The sequence below is a fragment of the Pan troglodytes genome, chromosome X, assembly GCF_028858775.2.
Source record: "Pan troglodytes isolate AG18354 chromosome X, NHGRI_mPanTro3-v2.0_pri, whole genome shotgun sequence".
Lineage (NCBI taxonomy): Eukaryota > Metazoa > Chordata > Mammalia > Primates > Hominidae > Pan > Pan troglodytes.
In genome coordinates, this window is record NC_072421.2 from 36,800,917 (window position 1) to 36,828,726 (window position 27,810).

Here is a 27,810-nt window from a genome sequence, read left to right on the forward strand (position 1 = left end):
CCAGTTAGGCTGCTCAGGGGTCAGCGGTCAGGGACCCACTTATGGAGGCAGTGTGCCCGTTCTCAGATCTCCAGCTGCGTGCTGGGAGAACCACTGCTCTCTTCAAAGCTGTCAGACAGGGACATTTAAGTCTGCAGAGGTTACTGCTGTGTTTTTGTTTGTCTGTGCCCTGCCCCCAGAGGTGGAGCCTATAGAGGCAGGCAGGCCTCCTTGAGCTGTGGTGGGCTCCACTCAGTTCGAGCTTCCAGGCTGCTTTGTTTACCTAAGGAATCCTGGGCAATGGTGGGTGCCCCTCCACCAGCCTCGCTGCCACCTTGCAGTTTGATCTCAGACTGCTGTGCTAGCAATCATCGAGACTCCGTGGGCGTAGGACCCTCCCAGCCAGGTGTGGGATATAATCTCCTGGCACACCCTTTTTTAAGCCCGTCGGAAAAGCGCAGTATTCAGATGGGAGTGACGCGATTTTCCAGGTGCCGTCTGTCACCCCTTTCTTTGACTAGGAAAGGGAACTCCCTTACCCCTTGTGCTTCCCGAGTGAGGCAATGCCTCGCCCTGCTTCGGCTCTCGCATGGTGCACACACCCACTGACCTGCGCCCACTGTCTGGCACTCCCTAGTGAGATGAACCCCGTACCTCAGATGGAAATGCAGAAATCACCCGTCTTTTGCGTCACTCACACTGGGAGCTGTAGACTGGAGCTGTTCCTATTCGGCCATCTTGGCTCCTCCAACTGTATGGTGGTTCTAAGTCTGTAATTCTTTGCTTTTCTTTCACTGGTTGTCTAGTTTTGTAATTTGAAAATTATTTTATGTTTTAGCTTAGGCTCTTGCTTCTCAAAGTGTTATCCTTGGATCAGTAGCACCAGCATCACCTGGGAGCTTGCTAGATAGACAAAATTTGAGGCCCACTTCAATCCAATTGAGTCAGAATCTGCATTTAATAACATCTCCAGAAGATTTGTTTTTACATTAATATTAGAATCATGTTGTTCTAGGTCAGCAGGTTTCAAAGTTTAATAAATGGGTGAGGCCAGGCTTGGTGGCTCATGCCTGTAATCCCAGCACTTTGGGAGGCCAAGGCGGAGGGATCATGAGGTCAGGAGTTCAAGACCAGCCTGGCCAACATGGTGAAACTCAGTCTCTACAAAAATTCAAAAAAATTAGCTGGGCATGGTGGCATGCACCTGTAATCCCAGCTACTTGGGAGGCTGAGGTGGAAGAATTACTTGAACCTGGAGGCTGAGGTTGCAGTGAGCCGAGATTGTGCCATTGCATTCCAGCCTGGGTGACAGAGTGAGACTCCGTCTAAAAAAGTCAAAATAAAAAAATTAAATAAATGGGCAAACTATATTAAAAGCATCTTAAGAACTTGTTTTAAATAAAGATTTCTGGAACTCATTCCAGACCTGCTTAGAATTCATATAGGTAGAGCTTTGGAAATCTGCATTTTGAACAAACTTTAAGTAATTATTATGCAGATTGAAGTGTGAGAGCTGCTGATTTAGAAACTGCAGTTATCAAGTAGGATTATTTTTTTCTTTTAACAGGTAGTTCATATTGCATTTTTACAGTTAATATTTCTATATATTTTAGGAAAACGTGTTCTTTGTATTTAAGCAGGGATGATTCAGACACATGTAGATTGCTATTTTGTCTCAAAATGGTATATGTACAGTGTATAAAAATATGATATTTATTGCGTTGGGCTAGTCATTTTATTTGTGTGTCAAATTTTATGATCCTTGTGACTACTTTTTAGCCAGAACAGATTATCACCAAAATAAATTTCTCCAATTAGTTACCTTGGATTTATAGAAATATAAATAAATGTTGGAATATTCTTCTGCCTCATAATTTTATGAAATTTAGATGAGAATTTAGAATTTAGTAGCTGACTTTAAATGTAAATTACTCTCTGGAGAGGAATTCTTCTTTATGTATTTGCCTAATTGTGACTTAATAATAATATAGGTGAATCTGGTAGTCTGTCAGATGTTTCACAAAGTTCACAGTTTACATTTTACTATATTTAATTTTGTCTGTTGAAAAATTTTTAGTATTTAATATTCACATAATTCTTTACAATTCTTATATGAAAGCATCAGAAATATCAATTTAAAACAATATTACAGAATCTGATGTTGGCATTAGTTCAGCCACTGTGGAAAGCAGTTTGGAGATTTCTCAAAGAACTTAAAATAGAGTTACCATTTCATCCAGCAATCGTAATAGTGGGTATATACCCAAAGATAAGCAAATCATTCTACCAGAAATACACATGCACTCGTATGTTCATTGCAGCACTATTCACAGTAAGAAAGACATGGAATCAACTTAGGTGCCCATCAATGGTGGATTGGATAAAGAAAACGTGGTACATATGCACCATGGAATACTCTGCAGCCATAAAAATGAAAGAGATCATGTTCTTTGCAAAAACATGAAAGCAGCTGGAGGCCATCATCCTAAGAGAATTGATGCAGAAACTAAAAACCAATTACCACATGTCCTTATTTATAAGTGGAAGCCAAACATTGGGTACACATGGACATAAAGATGGGAACAATACACACTGGCAACTACTAGAGGGCAGAGGGATGGAGGGGCAAGGACTGCAATACTACCTGTTGGGTACTATGCTCACTATCTGGGTAATGAGATCAATTATACCCCTAACCTCAGCATCATGCAATATACCTGTGTACCAACCCTGCACATGAACTCTCTGCATCTAAAATAAAAGTTGAAAGTTTTAAAAATAATAAAATAAAAAATAAAAATTTGACTAAAGAAAAAAATAGAATAAGAAAAATAATAAATTTTAGGATGTAGGAAAATGTGTTTTAGTTTATATATATGTGCAGAGTTGTGTGTGTGTTTGTGTGTGTGTGTGTGTGTATCAAGACTAAAACTTTTGATTAATTTATTACTAGCCTAGTTTTTGTCAAAAAGCTAGCATTTTGGGATCTCAATAACTGTTACATAATAAAAGGGGTTTCTTTTGATAAATCAAGTTTGGATATTTTATTCTTAACAATATTTGACACAATCTGTTCACTTCTGAAGGTAGAATTAGCCATTCGTGACATGAATTTTCATGACATCTTTAATGTACTGCTAGGGCATCATTTGTATGCTATTCCTACCCTATGATGTGAGCAGCCTGAGGCAAAAATGTTTGTGTTTCCAGAACCTCATGTCCTGCAAGTAAGAAACAAATGCGTCTCTATAACTATTTCTTGAATATATGAGCATTGTCATATAGGAAGACTTTCCATTGCTGTGTGATTTCAGAAGATGGCATAATTATTAACATACTGATTGACTAGCTACCCACATCTCATGTCCACTCCTGAAAGAAACATTTTTCTTTTATGGAAATAGGTTTAGAAATTATGAAACGTGTACAGCTCTGGTGATGTGTAAGACCAGTGTGATATTTCCTGTTTGTTTCTGGAATATAATTTGACCAGTCACTTATCTTCTAAATGTCCTTGCTATGAGAATTCAGTGCTGCCATTCCATATAAAAAGATACTATGTTTCACATATTTCCATTCCCGATCTTTCCCTTCTTTGTAACATATATCTTTTGAGTTGCAGAATGAAAGCACATGGATTTTTTTAAACTGTAGTTTATTCTGATTCTAAGGATATTTTGTGAATGATAGGAAAAAATAAAAGAAGAATGTTTTGTGGTTATCGGAATTTTGTTGCAATCAATTAAAAATAATTATTTCTTCATTTATTCCAGTGTCATTTTGGTGGAATCCTCAACATTTGTCTCTTCGCCAACAAAGTTAACTGAATCCAGGCAATACCCGAAACATGAGTAAGTGTCTATATTTTGTACTCATAAGTATCTGAGAAAAAGTTTTGAGAAATAAGTACTCAAGGAAACTAGTTATATAATTACACAATAGTTTTCATTTATTCAAAATGTTTAATTTACCTAATTCACACTCGTATCCAAATATATATTTATATGTTACTAGATTCATGTGCATAAAAACTGAATAAATCTGAACTTGATTAAATATAGTAGATTTTCATTATTTGTGGTAGTTATGTTCTATAAAATTGCTGCACATATTATGTTTGTGAATACTGAACTATTATTCCAAGAAGAAACACATATAATCATACAGATTACAATAGTAAACTCTAAAAATAACCCGTCATGGAAGACTCTATTTTCTTTTTTTTTTTTACAAAATGAAAACAAAGTTCAGAAGTATCAGATGACTTTCCTGACACTGCCCCAATAAAAGGCATCAGAGAAGGTATTCAAACCCTGTCCACTAGGCCTGAGTGTCTTGCATTACTCTGCACTGCCCACTATTGTCTCTACCTCTTGTCATCTCTATACTTTTATAAGGGTTGAAATAAGAAGGCCCCTTGTCACCTTGTTTGACCTCAGCTGCGAATTGGTGCAACCGGTGATGAGAACTTTTCACCACTCTGTGCATGTCCTTTAACACCATGAACGCACCACGAGTATTGATTTTGGGGTTGCAAATACATTTTAGGAAGTAGGTGGATTTGCAAATATGGAATTCGTGGATAATGAGGATTGACAGTATTTAAATTTATTCTACCTACTTTATGAGGGCTATATTTATTTAGTTTATAAAGAAATTTGCTGAATAATGAAACAGGATTTTTTAAAAATTGATTGTTTTATGTTGCTCCTCTGTTTTACACTATAGAATCACTATATAAAGTTAAGTACAATTAAAAACAATGTTATCAAGGTTAAAGAAAGTTCAGTAGAGAGAAAATAATGTAGATGTCTATTAATGAAATGCATGCCTATGTTGACCATTACTACTATGTTTTTAGTTTATTTCACACCCTTGTTTGTCTTTGTATAGTGCTTGACAGCATCAGTATCATCCTTTTAGATCCAAAAATGTATCAAGGGGCAAGAATTTGTCAACTTAGATGACAGGAATTCCCAGTGTCATTAGAAAACGTTAAAGTGCTTGTATAGATCTTGCTAAGATTAAAATGAGTATAGTTTTTTTTTTTTTTTCAAAAGTGACTTGTATTTAACTTAACACTTTTGGGAGATTATATGAGTTGCATCTATTATGAGATGTTTGATTCCTTCAATGGTTATTCTGTGAGAAAAGTTATTAAAGAAGAAACCATTTTTGTCTCACTGAATTTATTTTATTGAATGCCAATGTCATGCTTACCTAGGGCTTTTGAAGTCTTGCTTTCACATTTTGCTTTAGTGAACAATAAAATATGAATTGATGTATTGAGCTATAAGGTAGCATTAAAGATACCAAAAGAATAAGAGGATTGTAGGTATTTTATGTTAATTTCTTTGTAGATGTGAAATTCAAGTTTTACTGAAGTATTGCTAAAAACACTTCTGTAAACAGTTCTCCTAGATTTTTATCTTTTCACCCCCTTGATTCTTCTTGATTAAGTGGCTGCTTTGTGATTGTAGATTTTGCCTGAATGGACTTCAAATAACTTCTTCACTTTAATTGTGTAAAATTTATAGTATATGGTAAATTAGAATCAGATCTTGAAGTAACACTGTAGATATCTGTGAGTGTAAATAACTCAAAATTGAATCAGTGTAATGAACAGAAAAATTGAGTATACTTTCAGGATTTAGAATACAAAATATGATTTCTGCATCTCAAATTTATCATGTTTTTCTTTATATAATACTCTGGAATGGGTTTGATTAGATCCAGAGTTCTGGGATTATTGAAGCCATGGAATCTAAAGCTACAAGTAAGGTTATCTTTTTTGTGGTATTGCTCCCCAAATCAAAAAGAAAATAGAGCAAACAATTATAAAAGCATTTACAATTTAATTTTTCCAGGAAAGGAAACCTTGGAAGTACTCATCCCAAATAGTTACCAATTCAGCATGAAATATAGCTTAAGAAGTGTGCCTGTCATGGTCCCAAGCATTATTGATCATTCTTTCTAATTAGTGTCATACATTTTATTTGTAATGCTATACTTCCTTAGTTCTTCTCTCAAGCCTTTCTGTGATGAAAAACAAAACAAAATAACAGCCAAGAAAAACTTAAAGATGCTGAGACATTGAGTGTTGGGTCAGAGAGAACATTGATCCCAAATAGAGCAGTCAGGCTCACGCAGATTAACTCTGCAAGAATAACTCAGAGCCATACATTTAAAATACTGCGGATTTACTCATGTGTACCCCTGTGAAGACTGTCTCCTAAATCAAAGGCAAAGGCAATTCTTATAAAGGCAAAAGCCACAAAGTTTCTCAAGGAAGAGGGCTTGTCAATTAATGCAAGCTCTTGGTTTATCATTTAGGGACTAGCATGAGATGATGGCTGAGGCCCAAGTCCGTATGTTGAATTGAGATAAAGTAGTCTTAAGTTCATGCAAAAGGTTGTTTTTCTGACAGTTCTAAAGAGAAGAAGTTACTATGGCTCCTTCATCTGGAATTCTGCCTGCTTCCTGTATAACACCTCCAGACTCTAGATCATGTAGCACGAAAATCTGTATTCAGTTTCTGAGGGATTGATTAAACTATCCAGAGCTCCGACAATCAAATCCACTTCTTAGGCAATGGAAAGGAAGATGCACAAGGATAAGAGTGTGCCCTTTTTCTATTAGGGAAGTTTGCCAGAAATACCACACAGCACTTCTGTTTGTAGCCCATTGGCCAGATTTTAATTAAATGACCAAACCTAGCTGGAGGAAAGACTGGGAAACCTCCTTTCTCCATACACATCTAAATAAAATTAGGGTTTTGTCAGTGAGGAGAAAAGGAAAATGATTATTGGGGTAATTAACCAAGTCTCCACCATGAAGGGACACAAAGACTTTTATCCTCAAGTAGCACAAAACGATCTAATATTTCATCAATCTGGCTTCTTTGGCATAATGAGGCATTTCTATCTTTAAATATGTCTTAATAAAATAATACTTAGTAATGTTACACATTACTTTTAAAAGCTTTTTATTGTTTATCTTGAAGAGATTTCCATATACAAACTGAAATTTAATAACATGTATTTTAAATCACGACCAGAATGAAAGCCTCTATGATTAATTTTCTTATGCAGTCCACCATATAATAATCATTATATTGTCTCAATAAAATCCTAGTATAATCTCTATGTTTAACCAGCATGGTAGCAAGTAAAACAAGAAAATGTTTTTTAAAAAACTCCATAAATAAACTGGATTTTTTAAAGAGGTTTTCTCAAATGTTCCTGTTTTCCTCTACTTAGGCTCATGGTAATATTGCACTTCTCCACCAATGTGGAATTTATGTGTCAACATATAGCCTATTTGGCCAATGGTATGTGAGGAGAAGTGCTGTATGTTATTTCCAAATGGTAGCTTTAAGAACCAGTGAGAAATTTTTCATGTTCCCTTCTCCTGCCACAACTATCGTTGAAACAAATATAGAAAGGAGCCTCCTGATCAGGCATGCTGGCTCACGCCTGTAATCCCAGCACTTTGGGAGGCTGAGGTGGACAGATCACTTGAGCTCAGGAGTTCAAGACCAGCCTGGGCAACATGGTGAAACCCTGTCTCTACTAAAAATACAAAAATTAGCTGGACATAGTGGCGGGTGCCACTACTGGTAGTCATCTCAGCTACTTGGTAGGCTGAGGCATGAGAATCATTTATGCCTGGGTGGCAGAGGTTGCAGTGAGATGAGATTGCGCCACTGCACTCCAGCCTAGGTGACAGAGTGAGACCCTATTTCAAAAAATAAAAATAAAGAAGAAAGGAGCCTCCTTCACCAAGGATCCCTGAGTGTACCCTCCACCATGATAGACATGTAGCATTAGCAAAAATAAACTATTGTGCTAATCCATTGATACATGAGGTTGTATGTTATTGCAGCATGACCTAGCCTATACTATTAACTGATACTCTTCCTCAGATTCACATAAGCTAATATCTCTCCAAATAATACATTTTCTCTTCTTAAGTGAGTAGTAAAGTATGAAATAGTAAACATTGTTAAACTGGCTTTAAAATAATGATAGACTCGTCTACTTAAAAAGCCTCCATGAGCTGCTCTTTGTAAGCAATCAGATACATATATTATAAAATAACCCATTTGGAACCACATGAATGATAAAACTTTATATTCATCACACATTTTACATTGTGGGGACATGATCCATGAGCATAATGAGAGCATTTAGTAAGTTCTTATTCTAATGAAACCCAAAGGAATTATCAGGAACGTATCAGTGTAGGCAACTGATTTTAGCCAAACCTTGAAATTAATGAATGGAACAGCTGGGCTCAGAAATGAGTACTTTGGCAATTATTTCTAATGGTTATAAGACCTGCTGTGTTTTTTTTTTCCAGCAATATTGAGTTATTTAATCATTCAACATATTCTTATTAAGTGGCAACTCAGGCACTGGAAAAACATAAAGATAAATAAGTCACATATCTGGCCCTCGAGGAACCAATCATCAAGCAGAAAACAAAAATCCCTACCAGTGGAGGAAGTTTTACAGTGAAGAAAGTATTTGTTAGTATTAGATGAAAGTATTAGATGACAAAAATACTCTATGATCTGATTGCTTAAGAATATTACTATCTAGATGTTATGGAGAATTTCATGGAAGAGAAGACATTTTAAAAAAAGTATTTTGGTATTTTCTCTTATTATAAACAAATTGTGGCCTGAAATATGAGTAAGATCTTGATGGCCAGAATCTAGAGAAGGAGGAGAACTTTCTTATGAGCATAGGAACATGGGTGGAGGGAATTCCAGAAGCAATGGGTAGGGGCATGCAAGGGGAAATAAAAGACATACAAACTGCAGGGCCAATATAGGAGCATAGGAATTAATGTTGAGAAGGTAACAAAGTGTTTATCATTCTGCTTTGAAAGTATTTCTCACAAACCTATGTTTTACTGTAGACTGTATGCTCCATGAGCTTAGGGGCTTCATCATTAATCTCTATGTCTCAGAAGACCTTGGTTCAGAATTGCAACCAAAAATGAAAGAAGGCCCTGATAGAGATAATTTTCTGGGTCTTGATTTTTGTTAAAAAAAAAAAAAAAAAAGAAAAGACTGGTTGCAGTGGCTCACGCCTGTAATCCCAGCACTTTGGGAGGCTGGGGCGGGAGGATCACCTGAGGTCGGGAGTTCGAGACCAGCCTGACCAATATGGTGACGCCCTCTCTCTATTAAAAATACAAAATTAGCTGGGTGTGGTGGCTCATGCCTGTAATCCCAGCTATTCAGGAGGCTGAGGCAGGAGAATCGCTTGGACCTGGGAGGCGGAGGTTGCAGTGAGCCACGATTGTGCCATTGCACTCCAGCCTGGGCAACAAGAGCAAAACTTCGTCTCAGAAAAAAAAAAAAAAAGAAAGCTGGATTCTGGAGACTCATGATTTTAAAATATTTCTTTTTACTATACTGAATAATTAGGAACAATTAGAATTAGGCAAGGGTCTTAGTCTGTTAGGGTGCTATAAAAAATACTATCGATTGAGGGGCTTAAACAACAAATATTTATTTTGCACAGTTCTGGAGGCTGGGAGGCTGGTGAGTCCAAGATAAAGGCACTGGCAGATTCGGTGTCTGGTAAGGGCCAAATTCCTGGTTCATAGAAGACAGTCTTCTTGCTGCATCCTCCCATGGCAGAAGGTGTGAGGGAGCTTTCTGGAGTCTTTTTTATAAGGGCAGTTATCTCATCCATGAAGACTCTACTTTTCTGACCTTTGAGAGGTCTTCACCTCTCAAAGACCCCACCTCTTAATACCATGAAACTGGGGATTAGATTTCAACAAATGAATTGAGGGGGTCAGGGCAGGGGAAGCACATTCAGTCTGTAGTAGCTAGTCTCTAAAGAAAGCAGAGTGAATTGAAGGCCAAGTATGGTAGTTATCTTCCATGATCCTATTCTTCCAGATTAGGATTTCTTAACTTTTGAAAATGTTATCAGGCTCTTTGGTTCTCATGAAGGCAATTGCACTTTGAAGAATAGTGTTTTCTAAACACATAAGATAAGATATAAGGATTAAGACTATCTTAGTCTGCATGGGCTGCCATAACAAAATACTATGGACTGGATGGTTTGAATAACACAAATTTATTTCTCATGGTTTTGGAGGCTGGGAAGTCCATTATCTGGGTGCTGCAAGATAGATTTTATTCTGTGTCCTCTTCTGGTGGCTTGTAGATGGCTGCCATCTTATTATGTGCTCATATGACCTCTTCTACATGTGAGAATGGGCAAAGAGAGAGAGCTCTCATGTATCACTACTTATAAGAACACTAATTCTATTGGATCAAGGCCGTTGTGATCTCAGTAAAGCTTAATTACCCCCTTATATTTCTCATTTCCAAATACAGTCACATTGGTGGTTAGGATTTTAACATATAAATTTGGGGGTGAAGGGCACCATGCAGTCCATGGCACAAAGGAAATGAATATTACAATAGATTATCAAAATATTTTAAGAGTGTAGTATATAAAATATATACTTCTTTATTAATAGACATAATGGTGAAGTTAATGCCTACTATACTTTAAAAGCAGTGATGAACATAAATAATATCTTAAGATATGAACTGAGATGTGGTATAAACATATCTGTGATTATTTGGTGACCAAATCATAGATATGCTTAATACTACTGTGGTTTGATTTAAATTGTTGTTAAGTTAGTGGAAGTCAAGCTGAAATTTTTTCCCCGTTGAAATTTGTAGATCAGCTCTGCCCTTCTATCTTAGGACTCCTTGCTTTAGACACTTCTCAACTGCTCAGGGGTCAAGGTGGTGCAAAAAACAGCAAATATTTCATTTTTACTTGCCTCTAGATATCCACTGGGCCTTTTATTGAAAAACACCTATGTATATCAAGATAGAATGAATCTGAAACTTAATGCTCTCTAGTTTTCATGATGCATGTGGCATTCAAAGGGCATGATACATCAAAACTCGACTTGAACCAGACATTTTGCTATTTGGTTGAGATACAGCCTTGAATGTCTGTCCTGAATTAACTTCATGAAGGCTTATGATAAACATCTTCCTAACCCTTTTGGTAGAGGTTTGAGTAGGAAATCACTTTTTGGGTTGATTTAGTCATACCCTTAAGCAAATCAATCCAATGCCATTTTTATCATTTTAGCTTGAAAAGTGATGCATACCACTACTGCAGAGGAAAAAGAAATATTAGCCCTTCACACCTCAAAAGTAGTTTCCACTCCCTGACTCTGGGCCACTACTGGGTTAGCAGGAAATATTTCATTGGTTGTTCTACAGTATTTTTTTAAATAATTTTAGCCTCTTTTGATTCTTATTTTTTCCCTAAGATTAAAGACTTACTCTTCTTTTAATTCAAGAATAGTTTATGAGCATTTAGAAAGTGGTAGTGTGGACTGAGGTGCAAGGATTAACAAAAAGGTAAATAAAGTTCTTTTCCATTCTGTCTTTGGGACCCTGAAGTTTTGTAAAAATGTTAGATTTATCACTGGCTTTCTAGACTCAGAAACATTCATCAGGTAAAATAGAATTTTTCCAGTCAAATTATTTCATCAAATTATTTTCTGATGTCTTTTGTAATCATGATAACCATTGGATTCATTAGCAAGTCAAAACAAATATCTAGGTCTGCAATGTGTTCTGTCTATCTTTAGCTTAAACAGTCAATCAATTGTTCTGGGTTTGAGAGTCTCTTTTTGGGGATGAGGCAACTCTGATTTCTTCAAAAGGTACTTTCCTTACTTGTTTCCAACAAAATAGGTAAAGACAAGGAAAAAGATATGAAGCCCAAATTGGTCTGCTTTTCTACTCACTATAATAAAAATGATTGAACTAGAGATTACAAGGATTGAACAAAATGAGGTTTGGAAATTATCTGTATATTTTAATCAGGCTTTCTACCCAGAGCCCCAATATCAAATAAATAGCAATGGAGCCAAATATGGAGAAATAATAAGCAGTCTTTGTTATTCTTTCTATTCTGTATGGTCTCCCTTATAAATGCTAAGATATCCATTTATTGTGTCTATAGCAGTGTTAAAATGTTTATCAAATGTGCAAATTATGTAAAATAATAAATGTTTTTATTTTAAAAAGGTATTACCTTTTTTTAAAAAAGATATAATTTACAGTGCTAACCAGAATACCTGTGAGTATAATTAAGCCACAGAATAACTGTAAGAAGTGGTAAGTAACCTCATTACAAATGTGGTGTAAAGAAAATACAGTACAGTGTTACTCATCAAAATCAAATGGTGAAAAGGAATGGATAACTTTAGAATAACTTTTCATGTAAAGAGTCAAAATATTTTACAGCATCAAATTCAGGGAAAAGCAGATGTCAAAGTGAGCAAATATGGGGTTTTGTGTTCTCAGAAAAAAATCACGTAATCAATATCTCTAAACCAAAATAGTAATTGACAGCTTATTGAGCAAAATAATCATGAATACTACAAGAAGAGTGTCATGGGTGAAATTGTTGGGTTCTGGAAGACCTGGAACCTTTCAAGGGAGGCAGTTGCTTCAGGCTGTGATCTACTAGTTTGTTTTTAGAAATGCAATCAGAAATTAATCAAATTCTGAAGTCTTCTTATACCTAAGAAACAAGCAAATGTGGAAATAATAAACTTAGAGAAGGAAATTTTATCAAGAAAGCAATTTCTAGAACCACTTTTGGAAAAAGTACCTATTTAGTCCTAAATTGAGATCATCCACATTTTGAGTCTTTGGATTAGGGTTTCTATTATTATCAAATTTGCACTTCTCTATGGTACTGTATTTTAAAGTGAAAATAATTATTTTATCAATTTTTTTGAAAAGAGTTGTGGAAATATGGTTGTTTGTTAGTTTTCTTTTTGTATTTTTATGTTTTTTAATTTCTAAAACAATGTGAACATCAAATAATATTTGAAATATGTCTATGGTCTTTTCATATCATTTGTACTTAGCCATAACTTTCAAGGCTCTATATGATTTAACTAATATGAAGAATTGTTTTTGAGTTTTGTTTGTGTTGTTGATGTTGTTTTCCTATTTTCTTGTGTCAGTGGTGATATGAGTAGCAGTGGGAGTGACACTGATCAGGGCTGTTGCGATTCCCCACATGTCTTACATACCTGTGAGTACCTAAATAAAAGTTTTTGTTTGTTTTCATGTCTGATTTTTATATGCAAAGCTTAATATGAAATGAAATATTCAACAGGGATGGTTACAAGAATAGAGAGTAGTAAGCCCTGGGGATTGCTGGCTGATTTGAGGCTGAAGCATAGGTCCTGAGTCTTTTCCCTTGATGACCCTTTGGACAACTCTGCACACATCTCTCCTTTCACTGCCAGTCTACTTCCCTCCAATGTACAAATAATGTGTTTAGATATATGGCCTATATGTCTCTTCTGGCTTATTCCAAATTGTTTAAACTTATTTTGGGGACAGGTATCACCAAGTTTAGAGTTGTAAGGGGAGCATTTTATTTCATAAAATTACTTTATGATATAACTATAGGTCTAGAAAAGAAGGATATAATGATCGGTAGAACAAATGGACATAGGAATGTTCTGGTTATCTAGAGCTGGAGAACAAACCACCCCAAATATACTGGCATAAAACAACAAAAATTAATAATAATGGTTATCTCTCATACATCTGGGGTGACTGGGCTTAGCTGTGTGACTCTAGCTCGCGGTCAAATGGAGGCTGGGGCTTGAGTCCTTTCAAAGTCTTCTTCACTCACATGTCTGGCTGTTAATGCTGCCTTTTTGTTTGGGACATCTGCTGGGGCTCTTGGCCTGAACACTTACTCATGGCTTCTCTATGTGGCCCAGGCTTCTTTATGGGACCTCATTAAGTTCTAAAGTGAGGTGAACCAAAAAAGAAAGAGTTGGCAGAATTCAGTTACATTATTTGATCTAGTGTCAAAAATCACACTGCTTCACTTTTGCTGCATTCTAGCATACAATTTGTAAGGATCAAGTCACTAAGGCTGGCCCACTACATCATCATATTTAAGGCAATATCAGATAATGTGTGGACATGTTTTAAAACTGCTAGATAGATAAATGAAGCTCCATGGCACAATAAGTTAGTGTGCCATACTTAGATAGATAAACATATAGATAATACATCCTTTGTTTCCAGTTTAAGTTATCCATTGTACCCTGTGAAACATTGCATAGTCCACACAGATTTGAAGATTCTTGGATGACCACTTTGTTTCACATATCCTGGCTAATTTTACACATTAGTGAAATTCTTCATAATGAAATTATATATTAAGGAATCTTTATAGAGGGTCATAATTAAGCATTGTTTCATAACAAGGTTGATCTAGGGTCACTGTATTTTCATTAACAAATGTATGTATCATCTTCTAATCTTACATGCTAATGTTATGAACATTTTTTGATACCAAAACTTTAATCACTAAATGAACAGCACTTACAAAATTATATGTCAACAAGCTCTGTTTATGTTTTGCTAGCAATTAAGTCCACTTTTATCAGAGAGTTCTTCTGCTCCATGCATACTGTTCACCTGGGAGTGAAAGGAACTTCAAGCCTAGAGCTCCGCTTTCTTCCCTTTAACATGCACGTGCGCTACTGTGTCATCATCTTGAGCAACAAAAAGGTGAGAACAGAATTGTGATCTGTGTGTTTATCACGAGCTGCCACTTTAATGGAGTAACGAACAGCAGGTGACTTGAAGGCAACTGGAGACTCTAGAAATGTGGATGATTTCGGCTCTCAAGTTACTAAGCAAAGAGCTTATCCTCAAGAATATCCACAGTTACACTAGTTGTGGGTAAATTCATTAATAGCTGCATAAAGCAGTCCCATGGGAGCAGAGTGACCTTTTTGTGGCTCTGTTTGTATTAGTTATCCATAGCTTTGTAACAAATTATCACACACCAGGTGGCTTAAAACAAGACATGCTTATTATCTCACAGTTACTGTATGTCACAGGTCCAGATATGACCTAGATAGATATTCCGAGGACAGTCTATCAAGTCTCCATTCAAGGGATTGACCAGAGCTGGATTCTCTTCAGAGGTTCAACTGAGGAAGGATCTGCTTCCAAACTCCCTCAACTTGTTGGCAAAATTCATTTCCTTATGGCTCTGGGATCCATGCCACCTACATTTTCAAAACTAGCAAGGGAGAGAGACAGAGAGAGTTAGAGAGGGGGAGAGAGACAGAGAGGGTTAGAGAGGGGGAGAGAGACAGATGTGAGAGAGAAAGAGAGAGAGAGTTAGAGCCACCACTGAGGGAAGGTTTATAGCATTACCTGCTTCCAGAGAGATACTGCCATGTGTTGACCTTAGGAAGAAATTTTTAACCCCCAGGATGTAGTCCCAAATTTATCATCAGTTATATGTACACTAAATTGAATACATATACAGTGAAAAATGGTAATTGGAAAGAGGTATTGTACTTACCTGGTGTCTATGGCAGTATTTACATGTGAAAAATAATATACCTATTAGAAATGTAAAATATAGTTTAATTTTACACTTAAAATTACCACTTAGAAGGAAAAAAATGCCTTTTTATAGTAATGCTGAAACTTGTTTGTTAAATTCTTTTAAAGGAGATCAGGATTTAAGTAAATTCCTGCATATATAATTTGTGAAATGTAATAACTATATTGTGACCAGTAGTTTGATCAAATACTTCACAGTCACTTTTGTATATTAATTTGTAATATGACCCAACAAAATACTAGAGTTAATTCTCAATAGCATAGTAACAAGGTTGATTTTATTCTTTGACTTAGTCTATTGGAATATTAATATTAGCTTACACAAATTTAATATAATTAATCAAAATATAATTAACATGTTATCTCAATTTACTAAAAACTAAATCTTGCTTACGTATGTTTTCTCCTTGTCAGAGAAAACATTAAAATAAAACAACAATCTTGAAATTATACTGCTATCAATTGAGAAACAATGCCCTCAGTACAAAGTATTGCATTGAACTAATGTTTCTTACATGAAGAAGATCTATTGTTTTACACATTGCTAATGATATTAAAAATATAATAGTTAATCAAACATGCAAGCTCACCTAGTTAGCTACTGTTCTTTTTAAACGGGCCGTAACTGCTTTACCATTAAGAACCACCTGTTGGCCGGGCACAGTGACTCAAGCCTGTAATTCCAGCACTTTGGGAAGCCAAGGTGGGCAGAATACCTGAGGTCAGGGGTTTGAGACCACCCTGGCCACATGGTGAAACCCCTTCTCTACTATCAATACAAAAATCAGCTGGGCATAGTGGCACGCACCTGTAGTCCCAGCTACTCAGGAGGCTGAGGCAGGAGAATTGCTTGAACCTGGAAGGTGGAGGCTGCAGTGAGCCGAGATCATGCCACTTCACTGTAAGCCTGGGCAACAGAGTGAGACACTGTCTCGAACAACAACAACAACAACAAAAACCTCCTATCGAAAACTGAAATTAGACCTCTACTTGATAGTTTTCCATGTATAAAATTGAAACATTGCTACCAACACTGTTATCAAGCAAAGACTATTTCTTTCATTCTGGCTCTTCTGTTTGAATTTTCAAATAAAGTTGAAAAGATTTAAGGAACAACTATTTAAAAACAGAATAGTTTTACAAATCTTACATTAGTGTTCATAGAAATTCTTAACTAAGGGAGAAACCTATGAAAGCCCTGAAAATTCATGCTATCAAATGCTACAGAGCCAAAAATGTTTTGCTCCAACATGGAATGAAGCAAATTAGGTGGAGGAATTTCAAGCAGAATCAGTGTCCAGTCCCTGATGAATTGTACCTTTTAGGAGGAGGGGTTGACAGACCCCTTTACAAAGCACACAGACGTTGCAAAACACACAATGATGTATTGATAAAACCTTGGGGTTCTGTCTTCACTGTAGTGTCTGTAGTGTCTAGCATGTGAACACCCACTCTGTGTGATCCTGGGTTTTTATGCAGTAAACCACTTGGCATTGCTGAGCTGACCTGTGTAAGGGAGGCAAGGGTATAAAAGAGGATGCCTGACCTGGGGGCTGAGTTAACAGCGGGTTCCAGTTACAGCCATTTGCTGTGATATAGCCAGCCCCCTCCCAACAAACCTTCAGTGTTTTTTATTGACTTGACCCAGGGCCTCCCTTCCACCTGGTAGATTTATCTTCTGGCCTTTTTTGTTCTCTGTCTACAAACCTTGCTTAGAACAAATTGAGACCAAAGTCCAGGCATTGCTGAATTGAAGAAGCCAGAAGGGAGGTCAGCATCCCAGAATAACTTATGTGAATTGGTCAGGCCCACACCAGGGTGCCATATACCAAAGTGAGTTTCAGCCTTGCCAAGTCAAGTTGGAGGTTAACAGGGAAAGCATGCCCACTCCCAGGTAGAAGACCCTGCAAGGCTTTCTTGTTGATTTATGGTCTATAATAATTTAGCCTAAGGGTATTAAGCACCAGTTCTTAAGTATATTAAATGTCACTTTGGCCATCTCCCATATATTTGCATAAATCAATAGGGCCACTCCTCTGATTCTTTCCACTCTCAGTCATTTCATTCTCTCTCAGTCTTTTGTGTCTTCCTGTGTCTGGTGATGCAGAGATTAAGTTGGCAGTCTCTAATATGCATATATTTAAATATTTTCCAAGAATGTGCAACTTTTTTCAATTATAATGAATGTTTATAACATTAATACAGAATTTAACAGTATTGATTTTGCTTGTTTATTGAATGTGAAGGTAAAAACATTAAACTATATTATGCTAAAATCTTTATGTGATTTTATATTTAAGCAGACTAACTTTTGTTTTATTAGAGATATATTTATAGCTTGAGGAACTGAGTATTATTTGAGGATGCTTTCTTTTTTATTTTTCATGATTTATAATGGCAAGCCCTATTTCATTTGTCCTTTGATTTTTTTATTCAATTTATCACAACTTTTTTCTTTTTTTGGGGAATGAGGATAACTACACACCTCCCTACAGGTAACACCCCTGAATTCCTGGGGAAACATAGGCAAGATGAAATCCCATTTGGCCTATAATTGCTTTGAAGCATTTGTTAACCTCATAAAGCCTGCTGCCAATATGGGGGCAGGTTATGTCAGCCTTGAAGTCTCTGTCAATGTGGCATATACTCACAAAGTTACAAAGGTTCTCAGCTCCCTTCATAGTGCAAGGCCTTTTTGCTCTTCAGCCACCCTCCTTTCTCCTATTAACCAGAAAACCCTCATCCTACAATAAGCAGTGCAGACTTTTTCAAGATAAACATGAAGAGAAAAATCTGAAAATTAGAATTTTGTACCTAATTGTCAGTTATTTCTTTTTGGGCTACTCTCTTGGTTCCTTATCAACGGTACTATCAGATAGACTGTAAAGAGTCCACATGCCTGAGGTACCAACATTTTAGCTCTAGGGAATATCACCTCACATAACATGGCACAGCTGAGGAAACAGTAATTGCTATTTTCCAAAATCAATACTATTTTTATGGACCCTCACATTCTACAAAGAAGTTGTAGAATATAGAGAATGACTATATCACATTTTAAAAAGTTTGTATCCTTCAAGCTGGATTTTAATAATTTCATTTTATTATTCTGCTCACTCTTCCCAACATAGTTTAATTCACCAACAGTATACAGCCAATTTTCTAGGCAGAGAGAGAGTGAACATATGCAAAATCCATGATCCCTGCACTCAAGGGACTCACATTCCAGTTGTATTAGTCCATTCTTGCACTGGTCAGCGCTTGGTCCCAACCATTCAACAAGTCTCTATGAAGTTCCAGACTTTCCCTCATCTTTCTATCTCCTTCTGAGCCCTCCAAATGGCTCCAACCTCTGCCTCTTACCCAGTTCCAAAGTCCCTTCCACATTTTCAGGTGTCTTTATGGCAATACCCCAATTCTGGTACCAATTTTCTGTATTACTTCATTCTCATACTACTATAAAGAACTACCTGGACTGGGTCATGTGTAATGAATGGAGATTTAATTGGCTCATGGTTCTGCGGGCTGTATAGCCTTCTGCTTCTGGGGAGGCCACAGGAAACTTACAATTGTGGCAGAAGGAGAAGGAGAAACAAGCATGTCTTCACATGGCTGGCAGGAGAGAGAGAAAGAAAAAGAGTGAAGGGGGCGGTGCTACACACTTTGAAACAACCAGATCTTGTGAGAACTCTATCATGAGACAGCACTAGAGGAATGGTTCCAAACCATTAGAAACCACCCCCATGATCTAATCACTTCCTACCAGACCCCACCTCCAACTTTGGGAAATACAATTCAAGATGATATTTGAATTTGACAGAGCCAAACTATATCACCAGTGGAGAGGGCAAACTTGCATAGGGCTGGCCTACCTCACACAGAAACTTTGCATGGATTTGAAATATAAGTGCCTCCTCCTGGTGAATTAGAGAAGCTTACTGAACATATGACACAGTCAAATGAATTAGAAAAATGCATCTCTTACTCAGTGGATGCTGCTTTGTGATGGGACATCCTTGTCCTTGACAAAATGCCCCCATGCAAGGCATACTCTTTGCTAGTATACACAGTGTCCTGAAACATGTCCACTAATTTCTATAAAACAGTTAGACAGATTGTGACAATTTCTAGAATAGAAAGAAGAATTCATTTCTATATGATAGTGAAGACAGGGATAATTGATTAATACAGGAGTTTGATCAAGGATGAGTTGCCAATAAAACAAAGAGACTGGGCAGGAGAGATGGGTACTCCCAAGAAGATTCTATGAACACAGCAAAACAGCTAAGTATGAAATCTCATGTACACATGGATTAATGATTCTGAGAATGGTTTCTTGGAAGTGATAGAAAATGGGTTGGATGGATAAATCAGACTGATATTGAGTAGGGCAGTTAATTTTAAGTTGAATTATTTATAATCATTATAATTATTATTGAAGCAGGAATCCAGTGGAAGAATAGGCAGGGCCTGATTTCATCTTTGTTTTAGAAAGCATCTTTGGTGCCAAAACAGATAGTAGATTACAGGTTGGAGAAAGGAACTGGAGATAGGGAGACTGGCTAGGTGACTTTTGTATTGTGTTACACTGCTTCACATACTCCCTTTCTATACTGCCCTTGGCTATTCCCTCTGTAATTCTAGCAAGGGATTCCAAGGACCACAGTTTATATTGCTATAAAGATCAAACTTAATGACAGTTTGAGTGATGTTCGCATTTGAAGGGAAGGAAGTTTTCATTCACTTGCAGAGCAAATTGATGACACATTTGAGTGAAATAGTTCTGAAAAATGTGGTGATAAAAGGAAAGAGAGACTGTAGATTTCATTGCCACCATGACTTCTAAAGTCTAAGGACAGCTTCCAGGTTTTTGAGGAAATAATGTCCTAAAACATACCACCAATTATTATTAAACAATCCATTAATAGTTTATGTCATTTAAATATATTTTATCTTCTCAAAATGTCTGTGGAATAATCTGTAAGGCATGCAATTAATGTTGTGTCAAAATTTTGTTAAGAAAATTGAACTTTTAAGTGCAGGTATACAAATCTTTTCATGAGTCTTCTCACCCTCACTGAGTTTCCTAGCTCCTAGCTCACTGCCTTAATTATTATAAATTGTTCTATAAAAATATAATTTTAAATAACAGTGATTATTCTTACTAATCAGGTTTATATTATAATTTTGATAGCCAAATAGTGACCTATAATGATTAATGATCTCTCTTTAGCATATGGAATTTAACATTTAGAATTTTAGCTTAACTTCCATGTGCCTGTTTAGCCATCAAAATACTATAATATTGCTCAGCCTTCTCAAACAAATAAATCACAAAACGGGAAAGATCCGAACCCAAAATAAGAGAATAAATATGATTTAATACCTATGAAAAATCATGGAGATTTTCTGTCTAGGTAAATGCACTTTTTTGGGGGAAGATTGAGGTTATTTGTATCTAGAGGGCATCCGTGACTTGTCAAAGGTTACCCAGCTAATTAGTGGCAGAGCTGGGATTAAAACTTTTGTGCCAATTCAGTGTTTGTATCCCTCTTTTCTGGGTAATTAACAGCTGGTCTTCTTGCAAATTTGCATGTAACTGTGCTATTTGAGGACTGCATTTAACTAGATACACAAGAGGAACAAAATATCTTCTGTAAAAGTTTCTTATAATTGACAATGAGCTTTGGCATCTTTCTGGAAAATACAATATATTTCTAATTAAGCATGCCAAACGGAAGTTATGAAATTAAAAGCAGGAAAAACTTGTATAGGTGATTATTAGAACAGCTCATGATGACAAGCGTCTGCTAAGTGTCAACTAATTTCATTTCCCTTGTCAAAGCTTCTAGATTTGGAATATGAGAGGATTTTCTACTTTAAAACAGCTTTTTATTTATTGCATTTCTGTGCCTTTCATGGTCTAATTTTATTCCAAGAAAAAGTGGAAGCAAATAATCAAACTATAGTAGAGATTATGGCTCTTCTGAATAATGTTCTGACACAGGCAAGATAAGCATTATTTTCAATTATATTAAGTGATTTTTTAATACAAAGAATATATTGATATTGAACATGTTAGTCAAAATAATTTTTTGAGATATGGTAATATACTGTGTGTGTAAGATGTAGAATTTAGTGGAAATTGAGTGGAGTCCTAGTTAATAATATTTTAATTGATGAATCAATGGCTGAGAAGGTGTTATAATTTATATTTGAGGAAAATATTCTGGCAAATAGCCATTTACTCCTTTTAAATTGACTCCCATAGGTTGGTATTCATTTTCACATGGTAGACAAGCCCTAGTTCAGGTTTAATTTGGGCACACATTAAAGGAAACAGGTAGTTATAATAACTCTACACTCAATGAGTCTAATTGCTTATGCATATTTTATTTTTGATAAAGCATCGAATTTTTAGGTAATTAGTTATCTAATTTCTTTGTTTTATCTAAAGATCTTCAGTCTTTAACTGATGCATTTTTCCTCTACTTGAATTACTGAATATTTTACATCTTTAATTGTTGATCATTCAGTTGTATTTGTGTGGAAACACATACAAACACACAAACACACAAATCACATTTCAAATGGCTAGCTTGGATTTTTGCTTGTAAAGTACGTGGCTGCTTAAGAAAATATACTATATGAAAATTGTGTATTGTGTAGTATTTATTGCCAGGAGTGTATAGACTTAAATGATAAATAATATAAAGCATTCAAAGTTTTTCATATTCTTTTTTCCAGCATGAACTATAGATAACTGTGGGTCTTAATTAATAAAATTTTAGGGAACATTATCATACAGCAATAGACCACCAAATGAATTATAAACAAATCCTAATGGGGGATAACAAAGCTATAAATAATAGACCTCACAGTGAGAAATTTTTCATTCTTATATTGTTTATAGATTTTTAATTTCTGTTTCATTTGTTATCTAGATTTGTAATATTTTAGAATATGTATTTTTGGCATGATCAGTTTACCTTTATATCATTGTTGACAAAAAGAGTCAAACTCTAAAATATTTGGGGAGATTTATTCTGAGCCTAATATGAATGACCATGGCCTGTGACCCAGCCCCAGGAGATCCTGAGAACATGTGCCCTAGGTAGTCAGGATGCAGCTTGGTCTTATACATTTTAGGGAGGCATAAGACATCAATCAATACATGTAAGATATACATTGGTTCTGTCCAGAAAGCAGGATAACACAAAGTGGAGACTTCTAGGTCATAGAATTCAATGATTTTCTGATTGGCAATTGGTTGAAAGAGTATATCTAAAGATCTGGAATACATGGAAGGGAGAATGTTGGTTAAGATACTGGGTTGTGGAGACCAAGATTCTTCTTATACAGATGAAGTCTTCAGATAGCAGGCTTCAGAAGGAATAGATAGCAAATTCCTTAAAAAGATGTCAAACTCTTTAGTTAATTCTCTCCTGGATCAGGAAAAAGACCCGGAAAAGGAAAGGGGATTCTCTACAGAATGTAGGTTATCCCCGTAAGTGACAGCTTTGCAGGGCCATTTCAAAATGTCAAGGAAATCTATTTTGAGATAAAATACTTTGATTTCTTTCAGGGCCTGCTATTTCATGTTGATACCTTCCTGCTAGAGTCTGTTTTTCAGTCTTAAGGTCTCTGTTGTAATGTTAATGCTGGTAAGCTGTGCCTGAATTCCAACAGGAGGAAGGTATAATGAGGCATGTCTGGACTCCCCCACTTCCTGTCATGGCTTGAACTAGTTTTTCAGGTTAACTTTGGAATGCCTTTGGCTGGGCAGGGATCCATTTAGTTAGTTGGGATCTTAGAATTTTATTTTTGGTTTACATCATTTATCTAGATGTTTCATGATTATAATGAAGCAAATCCCAGTGATCACAGAATTTTATTCATAAGCAATTCAGTAAGTGTTTCTACAACAAAAATGTTTTTTTGACACTGCCAAAGATATCCTTGCTATAAAAATATGGTAAAATTTTTCTTAATATCATCCAAACATCCAAGCTGTTTTCAGATTTCTCCAATTGTCTTATACTTATTTGTATGTTTTTTCTGTCACTTTGTTTTAAGATTCTTTGAATCAGGATCTAAATAAGGTTCAACCATTGTGATTGCATATGTCTTTTGAGACTCCCTCTCTCCTATTCCTTTTTATTAAAACTCTAGGTTCCTAAAATTAAGGTATTGATCATCCCATATTACAGAGGAGGAAACTGGATTTCAGAGGTTTAGTAAACTTGCTTGAAGCCTAGTAGCTAAGAAATGGCAGTGCCAATTAAAACCAGAAATGTCCACCTCTGCTGATCTTTCACTATATCATGTTGCTGCCCTTGCATTATTCCTGCTTTTGTTTTTGCCTTATCTCTTTAGCCTGTTGGTCTAAAGAAAGAAATTGAGGCAACATTAATATAGAGAGGTTATTTGGGCCAAGGTTCAGGATGGCTGCAAATGACTTACTTCCAGGTTGCCTTGGGTAGTGCTCCCTTCATTCTTTGTTACAAACAGATTTTTAAAGGCAAAAAGGGACAAGGGTGGCTGATACAAAGTTGTTTGACAGGAATCCTCCCTGATTTATAGAAATAATATTGGCTAATGATTGGCTATACATTGTTTGAACTATAGAGTATGAGTTGTGGTTTCTAGCATATGGCATTTTATGGCTACTTGGCTTCAGTTAGCGTAGAGACCACATATCAAGTGGCCTCAAGAAGTAATTATTTAGCTCAAGGGGATGTGAAACTCAACTGCTGTCACATTTTAATGCCTCTCTGGGACGGATAATTAAAGAGGGCTTTTATTAATCAAATAAAAGATTCTTTTCTTTCTTAAGCCTTTTCTACTTCTGGTCTAATTATTTTTTCTAAAAAAAATTTAGACTTTTCCATGTTCATTTTGAAAGCCTGCACTTTAAAATGTAGAGTTTTGGGGACTCAGATGCCTGGCAAAACTGATGTCGCTCCTGTCCAATAATAAGTTACAGACTAAAGGAAAAAAATTTCTTGCTTCCTCATTTGTTCATTTTAAGACAGCATTTGCCTGAGGATATTTGGGAAGATCAACTGCTATCAATGCAATCCTGGGACCTTCTTAAGCAATCCCTGTGCTCTGGTTGCAGGCAAAGTTTCTCCCATACTATGGTTGAACTATATTTGTGCCTTACCTTTGTTTACCCATTTATAGGCTGTGTTGCTTATAAAAGCACAATGCATGGTAGTTCTTATAGTATGCAGATTTCCCTTGTAGCAGAAAAAGTTATATTTTTATGAGAGATTTTGAAATTTAATACTATAATGTCTTGTGTTTTAGATTGGACAATTAATATATGTTGCGGAAGGAAAAGGTATGACCCCCTTGCCTTCCAGTTGCCTTCCAATGAATACTTCTTCAAGTCCAGTTTATTACAGCAGTACACGAGAAGAAGGTAGAGTACACATGTGTTTTATTTCATTTATAATGTTGAAGAATGGACTTTTCCTCATATAGTTACCTAAGCATACTCATAGCAAGCTTCTCTTCTGTGTGTTTAGATTTCGAAAGGGCTTCTTTTAACTTTATTATATCAGTATCCATGAAATAGAGCACCATTTTACCAATTAAAAAATTTCAATGGTGATTTTTTAAGTCTTCCTTTTCCAGTCTTAAGCTAAATATTGGAATTTGGCATACAAAATATTTACTTGGCAACACTTTCCATTTCTCAAATAATCTGGAAATTATTTTACTCTCAAAAAATCTGCATAATGTTATATAAGCTGGAATTTTACCCTGGCCTCCAGTTCTTGATTATTTTTCCTTAAGGAACTAAGCATTAAAATGTTGTCAGTGAAAGAAAATGGCAGTTCTTGGGAGTTTTTGACAGGTGTCTTTTTTTTTCACATTTATGTCTACTCTCCCCCTACCTATCACTGATAGGAGCACAATGGTCACTGAATTTTTGAGCATGTTGATGATGTTTATATGGACCAGTCATTTGACTAGATCTCTTAGAGAATACCAATAATCTTTAATTCCTGAAAACTTGCTCTTTAATTACTGAATTAGAACTAATAGACATGTGCTATGCATTTATTTTTACTCTGTTTCATAATGACCATAACTGCAATTTTATATTTCAAACCTCCCAAGTCCATCCTGGATGACAATGTCAAGGGCATAAATGTTCATTGTATTCATTAATATTTTTTTTCTTCCTCCAGGGCCTAATAAGAAATATCCAGTTCTGTATTTGAAATGCAAACCCTATCAAATCCTGTATGTGGACCTTAAATTGCCAATGACTAATGAAGCCAAGGAAAAGGCTTTGGCTTTTGCAGCACAGCAACAGATGTCGAGTATTGAGTATGAGCGAAGGTTGATCACAGGCACTCTAGAGAGCAGTAGTATCCGTGTGGCCATCGCCCTCCTGGGACTGACGAAGATCGAGGTGGGAATGGAGTAATAGATGATTCACTTCAATTACTCTCTCTTTAAAAGTACACAGAGTTACAGAGCTGTTACTATTTAAAATATTATTTTGATTAAATAACATTTTTAGAAGGAAAAGTAGTGAGTACCGAAGGACAGCTCAGTTGTCATTTTTTCCTTTATACCTCGTTAAATAATGAATCTGAAACAAAGCATTCTACTGTGTAATTTAAGGCATTACAATGTAGTCATTAATTCACAGTAGTTTTCACTTCTATTTGCACATTAGAGTGCCCTGGAGAACTTAAAATAATGCCCATACCCAGGCCCCACTCAAGAAAAATTAAATATGAATCACTAGGAGGGGGTGGGTAGGAATATGTTCTAAAAGTTGCCCAGGGTATTTTGCTGTGTAGCCAGGTAGAATCATCTCTGGTGTCAGATAGCCAGGCTGAGAATTCAGACTCTAACACTGTCTAGCTGTGTGACTGTAGGCTGGTTATTTAAACCTCCTCAAGCCTAAATTTTTATATTTTTTTATATGGAGATATTGGTAATTTGTAAAAACTGAAATAAGTATGCATAAAATGCTTACCTCGTATATATAATAAGTGCACTCTTTATGCATGATATTGAGGTACTTATTACTACCCTATAGTAATAGTACACTACTATTACTATTAACTATTGCTATAGACTCTATCATTACAGCTTAAAATAAGGTACAATCTATTTTTATGATTGGAATTAGGTACAATCTATTCTCACAGAGCAACCAAAGCGATTGTTGTAAACGCAAGCCTGCTCATGTTGCTCCTGTGTGCATATTCTTCTACTGGCTTTCCAGCTAATGTTTGTTAAAAGCCCATATCCTTTGGATGATCTGCATGACCCGTCATGTAGGAGTCCATCAGTTCCTCTTCCTTCCCTCATCTCACCTTTTCTACTGGAGTCCATTCTCTAAGGCCACTCCCTCAGCACATGCCTAGTTGCTTTGCTTCAAACATGCCAGGTGTCTTCCCCATGGCCTTTGAACTTTCTCTGTTACTTTTCCCTACACATTAGTGGGCTACCTCTCTCAGTTACTTCAGGTGTCTGTTAAAGTGCTCTTACTGGCCAGGCGTGGTGTCTCACGCCTGTAATCCCAGCACTTTGGGAGGCCAAGGCAGGTGGATTACCTGAGGTCAGGAGTTCAAGACCAGCCTGACCAATATGAAACCTGGTCTTCACTAAAAATACAAAAAACTTAGCCTAGTGTGGAGGCATGCACCTGTAATCCCAGCTACTTGGGAGGCCGAGACAGGAGAATTGCTTGAACTTGGGAGGTGGAGGTTGCAGTGAGCTGAGATCACACCATTGCACTCCAGCCCTGGCAACAAGAGTGAAACTCCTTCTCAAAAAAAAAAAAGAGAAAGAAAAAAAGCTATAAATGAGGTTTTGTTTTAGCAACTTACACACATTTTTATATACATTTTTCTTTCTTAAGATTTATCTTCAGTTATATATATCAAAATACTTGGCATTGTAGAAATTATTTATTTTTTTATTTGTCAGAATGCTAGAATCAATACAGCCTAATCCCAGATTTCTAACAATTGGTGATGATATTTTTAAATGACCTGGATTTTGAATTTCTGATTGGCTCAAAAAATGTTAAATCCTGAGGCTTTGATACTTTCTTGACTGTACCGTGCTTCTAAGAAGTTGATGGTTTTCTTTAGCTCAAACCAAACCACTTCTTTCTGATATAGAACAATAGATTTCAGAAGGTTTATGTTCAACTTTCAGTACACTATTACATTAAAATTTTTCAATTAGTGGCTATTTCAAAATTTAAGCCTGTCATAATGCCCTCCCATTTTCTTTTTCAATTCATTTTCTTCATTATTACCTCTTGTCAAAACATTTTATTTAAATTACAAATGGTTGAGAGGGGTGTTATTTTG

At 36.1% G+C, this 27,810-nt stretch overlaps 1 protein-coding gene across 1 annotated transcript in view; it reads left to right on the forward strand.

The window, feature by feature from the left end:
* The window catches only part of CFAP47 (cilia and flagella associated protein 47), a 463,486-nt gene that overhangs the window by 255,243 nt on the left and 180,433 nt on the right, over positions 1-27,810 (forward strand). The window contains exons 40-44 of the mRNA XM_054677051.2: positions 3,753-3,830; positions 13,027-13,097; positions 14,457-14,602; positions 24,767-24,881; positions 25,657-25,883. Coding sequence (XP_054533026.1) covers positions 3,753-3,830; positions 13,027-13,097; positions 14,457-14,602; positions 24,767-24,881; positions 25,657-25,883 — 637 coding nt within the window. The remainder of the gene's footprint in view (positions 1-3,752; positions 3,831-13,026; positions 13,098-14,456; positions 14,603-24,766; positions 24,882-25,656; positions 25,884-27,810) is intronic.